Raw genomic sequence first — 11390 nt, 5'->3', positions numbered from 1 at the left:
CTGATTGGGTCAGCATGTGAGATGGTTTTGGGCTGCCCAGTGCTCGGTTGGACCTGTTTTCTCGGTTCAGCTCAATTGGACCACTTTTCATAATTAATTAATTATAATTTATTTAACCCAAATTAAATTGGATTAAAATTAAAATTAATTATATTATGAATTAATACACATAATTTGGACCGTCTTAGGCTAAAAAATTAATTCACCTTGATGCTTCAAAATTGCTTCTCGTTTTTGTGCTTCTAGTAGTGTTTGTCAAGCCGTTTTTCGCCCTTTGTGCGAATCTGTCAAAAATGATCAAAATTAATCAAAATTTAATTATAAAATTAATTAAAATTAAAAATGTTAATAATTTAAGTACAACTTAATTATTTTATAATAATTAAATATTTTTGGATAAGAATTTTACCAAAACTGCATGAATTTGAGTTAAAATTGGCATGTAAAAATGTGTATATTTTCGTGTTTCCACACCCCCAAACTTAATTCATTGCTCATCCCGAGTAATGCACAAATTTGGAAAGATTTTTTTGAAAACACCTTTGAAAACTTTCTTCAGAACAACATTCTTCCCAAAAATCATGATTTAAGTATACTTATGCTCAAAACCAATAAATTTGATACTTATGCTACTTATGTATACATATCATTTGGCTTTAGCTCGAATTTTTGTGCCCCAATTTCGGGTCTCCTAATACCCAGATTAAGATCATGAAAACTAGCACAACATACCGCCTTAGAGCTCTATCCCTATCATTAGCAATAAGGATAGGATTTTGAGCAGGGTTTGCTCCGTTTCATTGATTCAAATTTTCAAGGTTCATCTCTTCAGTCCTTCTCTGACTTGCTTGTCTTCTTCACTGTCGAAAAGTTCGTTCAATTTCAGGGTCTATAGGGAGTAAATCAAGAATTCGGTCAATACTCATAAACACCTGAAATAATTACATAAAAATTAATTAAGTTAAAATTGTACAGAAAAATAAACCAAAATGCAAAACTAACAAATTCACAAATAATGACTTTTTAAAACAGTCCCCGGCAACAGCACCAGAAACTTGGAACGACTGAAATGTGCAAGTGTACACAATCGCAACAAGTAATAAAGTGACAAGTAAATGTCAAGTTATCGCACCCACGGGTACTGTGAAAAGAATTATTTATGAATGCAATTTTAAAATCACTTTGGTGAAGAAAAATATTTTGATTTGAGGAGGTGATTAAAAATTAGGATTTTAACTAAGTAAAATAAATAAAAATAAAATAAAAGTTCCAATTCATGATTTCAAAAGATGATTTTAATCAAGATGACATAATTGTGTTAGATTAATTACATTTCTTAGCTTAGAATTATTAAACTCATGTTTATGTTGTTACGAATAAATTTATGGCAACTCGGTAATTTTCTAACTTATGAAATACTTACTTACCAAAATCCATTTATCTCTTGACTATATCTCTCTGTCAATTCAACCGATTAAACAAAATTTAATAAGCAAATGTGTTAATGCACATACATACTTATGAAATCAAAATAATCTCTTGTACATATCTCTATGCCAATTCAAACAATTAATTCAATCTCACAAGCACATAAAATATCATGTTAGGTAACAATGTATTTCTACCTTGAAACAGTTTAGTCACAATAATCTTGCAAGTTATGCAAGGCTAATGTATCGTTAGATACCATTGCTAATTTAACCCTCAGGTACCTTAGATGATTAAACATGCACTGATTAAGTATCGTGTCAATTAATTACAATTTCAATCCATTTAAATAATTAATTCATTAGTTACCTTACACTTGTAATTCAAGAATAACTTAGTCATGGTTTTACTTAATCAAACATCTTACCGAGGCCTATAACAACACAAACACAATTTTAATAAATTAAGTAGGTGAAATGCATTCAACCTAACACGAATTAAATTTAAGCCATATTAATTAAATTAAACCTATCAACATCACAATTATTCATAGACATGTTCATCATAACAACAACAAAATTAAAAGGATAGGAAACAAAAATCAAATCCGGTGTTTTCTCTGTGGCTTGACTAGTTTGCACCACTCTTCCTTCTCCGCTTGTTCTTGTCAAACCAAGGCTTCTACGAAACTTGAATGCTGCTCCAAATGGTGGTTGATTGAATCTTTTTCAATAGGTGAAATAGTCAAGGGAATAGGGGAAGGAAATTAAGAAATATGGAAGGGAATGAAGAGAGTAAAATGAGATAGAAGTGAAGAGATGAGAAGGATTCAGATGTATTTGAAGTGAGTAGCAAAGGGGGTATTTATAGGTTGAGATGACTGCTAAAATTAGCAAAAATCAGCAGCCATAGAGTCCCCCCATGGCCGCCACACATGTGGCAAGTTTGAAGAATTCAAACCTGCTATTTTAAGGTAGGGGCAAATCTAGAAAGGCACAAATAGTGGAAGGGTTTGAATGGAATTTGAATGAGTCTTCAAAGGGCCATTTTGCAAGTGAAATAATAAGCCAAGCAAGCTGATTGGGTCAGCATGTGGGACGATTTTGGGCTGCCCAATGCTCGGTTGGATCCGTTTTCTCGGTTCAGCTCAACTGGGCCACATTTCATAATTAATTAATAATAATTTATTTAACCCAAATTAAATTGGATTAAAATTAAAATTAATTATATTATGAATTAATACACATAATTAGATCATCTTAGGCTAAAAAAATTAATTCGCCTTGATGCTTGAAAGTTGCTTCTCGATTTTGTGCTTTTAGTAGTGTCTGCCGAGCCGTTTTTCGCCCTTTGTGCGAATCGGTCAAAAACGATCAAAATTAATCAAAATTTATTATAAAATTAAGTAAAATTCAACATGTGAATAATTTAAGTACAATTTAATTATTTTATAATAATTAAATATTTTTCAACAAGAATTTCACCGAAACTGCATGAATTTGAGTTAAAAAGGGCATGAAAAAATGTGTATATTTTCGTGTTTCCACCCATCCCTGTTACTTCACATGAATTCTAGGAAACCCTTAGTCGAATATGATCAGTAAAATGCATTTTTTTCTAAGTAAAAGATTCCGAAAGGACTTAATATTAGTTTCAACTAATGAAAGGTCGAGTTGCCTTAGATTATTTTTCCGGAACATTGTAAGCATGATGAAAATGAACTAAGTTGAATAATGTGACTATTCTAACCTATGCATGTTATTGTTGTTGAATTTTGTGATTTTGCTACTAAACCCATATCATTCATCCTATTGCATACATTGCATTTAGATTAAATTGCTTTAAGGATCATCTTGCATTTAGTTAATTATTGTTTACATCCATCACTCAAAATATTGTGTTTTTATCACCAACTTGTGAACTTTAATTTTACTATTAATTGAATAATATGCACAGTCCCTATGGAGACGATAACTTTTTTACTTACTTATTACTTGATAACAATTGTGTACACTTGCACTAACTACACGTTACGATGGTATTAAAGTTGACCCCGCCAAGATAAAAACAGTGTTTGAGTGGAATACGCCCAAAAACATATCTGAAGTTCACAATTTTTTGGGATTAGATGGTTATTACAGAATATTTGTAAAGGGTTTTTCGATGATAGCATTACCTCTAACTCAGTTACTGAAAAAAAAAGAAAATTTTAAGTGGAACGATGAATGGCAACAAATTTTTGAGAAATTGAAAACATTTTTGGCAGAAGCTCTAGTATTGGCAGAACCAGAGTCTATGACAAAGTATACAGTTTACACTGATGCATATTTGAATGAGTTAGGATGTGTACTTATGCAAAAAGGAAAGATTATAGTTTAGGCATCATGTCAGCTTAAACCTCATAAGAGAAACTATCCAACTTACGACATAGAATTGTCAATAGTGGTGTTAGCATTGAAAATATGGAGACATTATTTGTACAGAGAGAAGTGTCATGTATTCTCTAATCACAAAAGTTTAAAGTACTTGATGACTCAGAAGGATCTAAATTTACGTTAAAAGAGATGGTTGGATTTGTTTAAAGATTATGATTTGATAATTGAATACCATCTTAAAAAGACAAATGTGGTAGTAAATTCTTTGAGTAGAAAAATTATGGCAGCATTATTGTCTCTTCGAGCAAAAGTGAGTATGTCTAATAACGGATCCCTACTAGCATAGTTAGTGGTAAAGCTAACCTTTCTTTCTCAAATATTAAATGAGTAGATGAAAGATATTCTGTGTGAAGTGTTTAAGCAGAGAATGATATCTGGCAAAACAACAAATTTCAATTTAGGAAATGATGGTGAGTTAAGATTCATGAATAGAATGTTTGTACCAATTGGGCATGGGTTGAGAAAAGAGTTGTTCAGAGAAACTCATCAGGGATCTTTTTCACTCCATCTTAGGAGCATCAAAATCTATAGAGATTTAAAAAGCTCATATTGGTGGCCTGATATGAAAAGAGAAATTGTAGAGTATGTTTCAACTTGTTTAACTTCTCAGAAAATCAAAGTTGAACATCAGGTACCTTCAGGTAAATTATATCCTTTAGAAATTCTAGAATTGAAATGGGATAGAATTACTATGGATTTTGTATTAAGTTTGCTTCTCAGTCCTTCTAAAAAGAAATTATGTATGGGTAATAATAGATTGGCTTACTAAGTCAGCTCATTTTCTGCCTATGAATACTGTTTATTCTGTGGAGAAGTTAGCTAAATTGTATATTGCTAAGATAGTACACCTTTTGATCTTTCTTCTTCCATAGTGTTTGATAGATATCCAAGGTTTACCTCAAGGTTTTGGAATCAGTTACAGAGATCTATGGGACCTAAGTTACTGTTTAGTATTACATTTCATCCTCAAATTGATGGTTAGTCTGAAGGAGTTATTCGGATTCTGGAAGATATGTTGAAAAGTTGTGTAATTGATTTTTGATTGAAATGAGAAAGGTATGTTCCTTTGGTTGAGTTTGCTTATAATAATAGTTTTCATGCTAGTCTTAGTTCTTCATTTGAGGTTTTGTATGGTAGAAGGTGTAGAACACCTATTTGTTAGTGGGTCTTGAAGTAGTATGAGAAATTGAAGAGAAAGTCTTTGTTATTCGAAATCATTTAAAGGCTACATAGGATCGTCAGAAAGCTTATCCAAATCTGAACAGAAAAGTAATTTCATTTGAATCTGGGGATAAGGTATTTTCGAAAGTCTGTCCTTGGAAGAACATTATCAGACTCGGCCAAAAAGGAAAACTAAGTCTCAGGTTGGTAGGACCTTATGAAGTTATTGAAAAAGTTATACCTGTAGCTTAAAGATTAGATCTATCTCCTGAGTTATCAAAGATTCATAAGGTGTTTCATGTATCTATGTTGAGAAAGTGTAGATCCAATCCTGATCATGTTGAATAGATTGAAGAGTTAGAGGTTGAACTGAACTTGTCTTGTGAAGAAGAGTTTGTTAGTGTTTTAGCAAGAGAGGTAAAAGAGCTAAGAAATAAAATAGTTCCCTTAGTAAAAGTTCTATAGAGAAATCATAGTATTGAAGAAGCTACCTAGGAAAGAGAATGAGATAACAGTATGCACAGTTATTTTCAGGTATAATTTCGGGGACGAAACTTTCTAAGTGGGGAGAGTTGTAATAGCCTGCTCGACGAAGTCTCTATTTATTGTTATTGTTTATTGTACTAATTGTAGTTCTGAGTAAGTAAAGTGTTAGTTGTGGCTATGGAATTTTGTGTATGCATCGATTGGTGAAGTCTACGTTTTAGCAAGATCTATGGTTTTGTGAATTCTTCTTTAACTATACACCACCCTAGATGTTTTAGCGAACTCGTCAAATCTATAGTTTCATAGATTTTTTTTATTAATTTTATAAGACTATTTAGTTAGACTAGTGAGAACTTGTTAATATGGAACTAAGATACTGTAGTTGATAAGACTTAAATGATGATAAGTGCACTTAATCATGAAAATCAAGAGTGTTTGTAGAATAATCTAATCCTTCCACTAAACCTTGTCTCTATGCTTAAGTATATAAGAATATCAATGTCTTCACCGATAAAATTTTTCCTTCTTTTTTTTGCATTCATCTTCTTCTTGATTTTCTCTGCATTTTTTAAAAAGCTTATATCCAAAAACTTGTCTGAATTTGGGTTTGTTGTATTCAACCAACTCCTATGTTTGTTTTAGCTCTTTAGTAAATACTGATGAACCCTAAGTTATTTTTATAGTTATTTATGTATTTTTAACTCTACATGCATAAGTATCATATTAGTATGTAAGGAAGGAAACTTTTTTATTCTGATTTAAGCGTTAATGTTTCTTGCATACACATTTGGTTTCAATGGTGTAATGCTCTAATAAGTTTAATTAATTATATTTTAGCTCAAGACACTATAGAAGGTCCGAGTGGTAAAGGCAAAGGTCCTACTATATAGATTTTGTTGTATTTCTGGTGAGTTCCTTCATAATTCTATGTGTGTAGTATTCTTATTTTATATTTCAAGTAAGGTAAGTACTTATGCTCAGTAAATGTGAAGTGTGCGTATATAAAATGTGGTTATTTAAAGTTGTTAGTTTGGTTCTGTAATGTCTATGCTAAAGTAAAGAATCGTCCTTCATGCTTAAGTCACTACTTTCTGCTTCTAAAAAGAATGATATGGACTAAATCATGGAAAACATGTGAAGGAAAAATATTCATGGTAATGCCTTTAATAGAATATACATTGAATTGGAAGATCATGATACATAAAATTAGTTGTGTAGCCTCTAAAATGGAAAACGTATGTTGCAAACTAGATTGGCAAATCACGAAAAATGATACAAACAAAGTAATATGAATGGAATATATAATATGAAATTGACTAAGGATTTGAGTACGTGGCTGGCATGAAGAAAGTTTATCTGTATAGTCATATGGGTGTAGTGTTTGCGCTTAAGGAATAGTAAAATGGCATATAGACTGTCTGTGTATGGTACTTACCCTCTGGTGAACTATGTTATTGTGTTTGACTCTTTGATATGATTTTAATGATGTATTAGTGGTTATTGATAAGACTCCTTATGGAACTCACTAAGTTCTTTTGAACTTATTTAGTTACCTTTCCTTTTTAGGCTTGTTGTTGAAGAAAAGGAAAATTCTGTTAGACTACGCCAGAGGACGTCTGCTGTTGTGAGACTTCTTTTTTTTTTTTGTACTATGCATGACATATGGGGTTGATGTCTGATTGTATTTTAAGAAGGATTTTTAGTCGAAACCTATGTTGATAAACTATGATTTAATGAAGCTTCATTTGAGTTGTGAAATGTTTTTCTAATGTTTTGTTTCATTCAATGAAAATCATCTTATTAAAGCTTATACGCCACATGGCTTATACTTTATTTTATTATTTTATTAAATGTTTAATACAACACCCTAGTTTTACAAAGTATCCACCAAAATTAGTTTTAAAGATAGATGATTTCTCTGTAGTGACATGTTATACTTGGATCCTCCTAAAGAATCGGGTTTGGCATGTTACATATGGGTTGTCTTATATATTTCTGATAGGCCAGCAAGGGGTTTTCCCTCCAAGTTATACTTCAAGAATTGGTGCATTGTTCTAGATAAGAAGGCTTGAACAAAAAACTCTTTAGGGATATTCTTTTTAATCACGGTTGCTACGCTGAGCCTTTTCACAATGTCTCGCAAAGGTTCATCCTCACATTGCTTAATAGAGAAGAGGTATGCAGGTGACTGTTTCAATATCTTGCTCACTAAAAGCCTACTCATAAATAGGTCTGCCAACTGCTCCAAGTTTGAAATAGAGTTTTGTGGTAGTTGTAAGTACCTTTTTTGGGTTGAATCCTTCAGTGTCATAGAGAACACTCTACATTTATCCTTATCTAAGGCTCCAAATATGTTATTATGATTTACATAATGGGCCAAAAGTCTTGGGGATCTTCTCAACTATCATACATCATTTTCGGGAATTTGAAGGTGGAAGGACACAGTGCCTCAATATTTTAACGGCTAAAGGCTCATTCTTGTATATTTTGACCAACCCTAATGATTGGATTTTCTAGGAATCCTATATATGCTTCTCTAGTTTTTCAACTTTCTACTTCAAAGTATGTTTACTAGAATAGATATAACTATCATCGCTATCATCATCGTCGTCATCATCATCATCATCATCACACCCATAATCATAATTATCATCTTCTTTAACATCTTCTAAATTATCATTACCTCGGGTTTTATGTCGACGATTATGGTCATAATGGATGGATTCTTCCTCTCTCTATGGTGGGTTTTGATCATGCTTCATCCTACCTATTCTCAATTCTTCGATGAGCTTTTCATTTATTTCATTCCTTTCATTTTCCTGCTTTTGTTTATACATTTTCTCTTGGATAAACTTTTGTTGTTCCTTATATCTTCTCTACTAGGATGATAATTGCTCCTCCATGGGTCTCATTATTTCCTGCTTGTCCAAATATTGTTGGTTGCCTGACTGATGATGTTGGGATCCCTGATTGATTGGTGATGCTCCGGCTTGATGTTGAGTTTGGGGGTTGTAATACCATGGGGAAGGTATTGGTGAAATTGTTGGTATAGGTTATATTGGTATCAGTTTTGTTGGTTTTAAGGTTGAGGGTTGGTTTGATTTTATTGGTTTAAGCTTTGATTGCCATGCAAGGTATCTTGGTTCTGGGTCGTCCGGGTTTGGTCTATATTTACTCCAATATTTTTAACAATGGGGTCAATTGTTTGGTCATTGGTGGGATCAAACTTGATGCTAGAAGGATCATTTATACCTGGGTTTGACATGTCGTCTATGCTCATCGTATCAATTGTTAACCGTTGGATTAACATGTGAAAGTAGATGATGGTTTACACGGTGGTGTGTTCTAGTGAAGATTAATAAGGGAACTTATCTGGTTGGAGAGTTTATGAATTAAGGAAGAAGTGAGTATGTAAGTCTATTTGATTTGTTTGCATGGTCCTTTTATAGTAGGAGACAAGCTTAGCTACATGTCCTGGGTTATTAACACAGGAGTCTGATTTGATACTTCTAGCAGTGACGATGATGCTACGTCCTAGGATAAGACGTCTTAGGACGACTAGCAATCAATGACCTTCTACTCCCACGTAGGCCTCACATAATCTTAGTGGAAATGCATAGTCCCAAGGTTCGTTAGGCTAAGGTTCGCAAGTTACCTCAAGATTCGCTGGTTGATGTATAGGTCGATCATGCATAGTTCGTTGGAATGTTAATTCTGTCAAGAGACATGGGTCAAGTTCCCTTAAGATGCATTATGAAGTCCGCAAGGTTCTCTATACAAGGAAAACAACTCTGCACTATCCAAACACACTAATTTTTTTATTAATGAAAATTGTCTTTAATCATTAATGTGGTAATATGATTGCTAATCACGACTAGCTCAGCCGATGTTATGCTAACATATCATGTGTAAATGAATGTTGATGTGACACTGTCATTTAAAAATTAAAAATTTTGAAATAATAAGTAAAAAAAACAAATAAAGTAAAAGAAAATCAATTCAGTAGATGCAATTTGAGAATCAAAAATGGGTTTTGAAGTAATGATTAAAACTTTCTAATTTCGAATTCTTTCCAAAACAGTCTACTAACAAATTAAGAATTTTACCAATTTGAACTGATAAGTATTTGAACTCAAAATTATTGGATACCACGTTATAAGTATATTTTGTATGAATAAAGCAAATTTATCGAAAACAACTTGCTAACAGAATTAGGAAATTTTCAAATTTAAGCTAAATGCAAACTGTTACGTTTTTAACTATTATATTACCATCATTAGTCCTATGTGTATCTAATATATCATTGAATTTTACGTAGAAGAAATTCCAATATATATTGGATGGGGAAATGAGTCAGACAAAATATTTTGAAGTGTCAATTTTTTAGGTAGTTAAATCAAGTCAACAACAATTGAAGGTATTGTTCTTATGTTGGGATTTTGTCAATTTTTTAAGTTCAAGTCATGACATGTCCAGATACTTTCATAATTATTCACACACTCAATACTAACATTTATCCCAAGTCTTGCAGGTATTGATCTCCGCTAACTGAGGCTCCCCCTCCATAAATCGTATACGACTCTCTATGAAGGCTGATGATAAAATCCCGACACGTGATCAATACATTTGATTGTTGGCAGTCAATATTAGCATCTCAAAAACTAACACTTCAATAACTTCTCTCAAGAGTCGATTCCACGTCAACAATATCAATCCCCATTTTATTCTTTTTCTTTTAATTATTTCTTCTTTTTTTAAAAATTCAATTATTCTTAATCCGCTATTAAAATTCTGCCCTATAAATACATACGAAGAACAAGCTTATATAACCCTGCAAACCTTAAAAATAAAAATATATATAAAAAAACCTTCTCAGTTCTTCAAATTCAAACAGCCCCATCATGGCATTTGATTTGTTATGTTCCAAAATGGGCAACCTCGTCAAGTTCCTTCCCACAGGAACTGTCTTCATTTTCAACTTCTTAAACCCTGTTTTAACTGACAATGGCAATTGCAAAACTCCACTCAACAAACAATCAGCCGCCATTCTCATTGTCCTTTGTGGCTTCACCTGCAGTTTCAGTTGCTTTACCGACAGTTACAAAGATCGCGACAGAAAAACTCATTACGGGATAGCGACTTTCAAGGGTCTTTGGCCGTCGCCATCATCATTCGAGTTGGATTTGGTGAACTTGTCGAGCTACAAGCTTCGGTTGAGCGACTTCGTGCACGCTTTCTTTTCGTCGATGGTGTTCGCAGTTTTAGTCCTTTTGGAACCCAACACCGTGAAGTGTTTTTATCCATCTTTGTCGACCAATTCCAAGGCTTTAATATGCCTAATTGCATTGCCTCCGATTGCACTCGTAGTTTCATTGGCCTTCATGTGGTTCCCTAACAAACGCCATGGCATTGGGCACCCTTCCATTGAACATTCTTCCAATAAGACCAATTTGCTTCTTCCACAGACAAGTTAATTTCTTCTTGATTAATATTGAGTAAATTCTACTGCTCATTTATTTTCTTTTAAATATTTATGGTTGTATCTTAGTTTTTAATTTACAATAAATTTTGATAATGAATGCTTTAAGGGTATCATAAAGTAAAGTTACAAACTTGCAATTTATAGTAATATTTTTGGTGTAATTCTAATTTTGATGAAAAATTAGTATATTTACTTTAATTTGTCAACATTTAGTTCTCGTACTTTATTAAAATTAAGAAGCTAATTAAATTTGATAATATTGTTAAACTTTCATGTTAATTTATAGAATTAACAATTAACAATTTAACCATTTATATAGAAATAATTAATAAAAATTATTAATTTAGCAATTTATGTGTAACTAACTAGTAAAACTTTTATATTTTATTTTTTGAAGC

At 32.3% G+C, this 11390-nt stretch overlaps 1 protein-coding gene across 1 annotated transcript; it reads left to right on the top strand.

The window, feature by feature from the left end:
- The first annotated feature begins 10347 nt into the window (after nt 1–10347).
- LOC107915912 (protein DMP2) lies at nt 10348–11102 on the top strand. Its single transcript, XM_016845101.2, has one exon. It carries the CDS (start codon nt 10412–10414, stop codon nt 10982–10984), a length of 573 nt encoding a protein of 190 aa, XP_016700590.1. The 5' UTR covers nt 10348–10411; the 3' UTR covers nt 10985–11102.
- The last annotated feature ends 288 nt before the right edge of the window (nt 11103–11390 follow it).

The sequence above is a fragment of the Gossypium hirsutum genome, chromosome D10 (assembly GCF_007990345.1).
Source record: "Gossypium hirsutum isolate 1008001.06 chromosome D10, Gossypium_hirsutum_v2.1, whole genome shotgun sequence".
NCBI classification, from domain to species: Eukaryota; Viridiplantae; Streptophyta; class Magnoliopsida; order Malvales; family Malvaceae; genus Gossypium; species Gossypium hirsutum.
Note: the sequence above shows the minus strand (reverse complement) of the source record. Positions and strands in the feature narration are given on the sequence as shown.

Coding starts and splice junctions, on each gene's coding strand:
- LOC107915912 (XM_016845101.2), top strand. CDS start 10,412: ATGGCATTTGATTTGTTATGTTCCAAAATGGGCAACCTCGTCAAGTTC.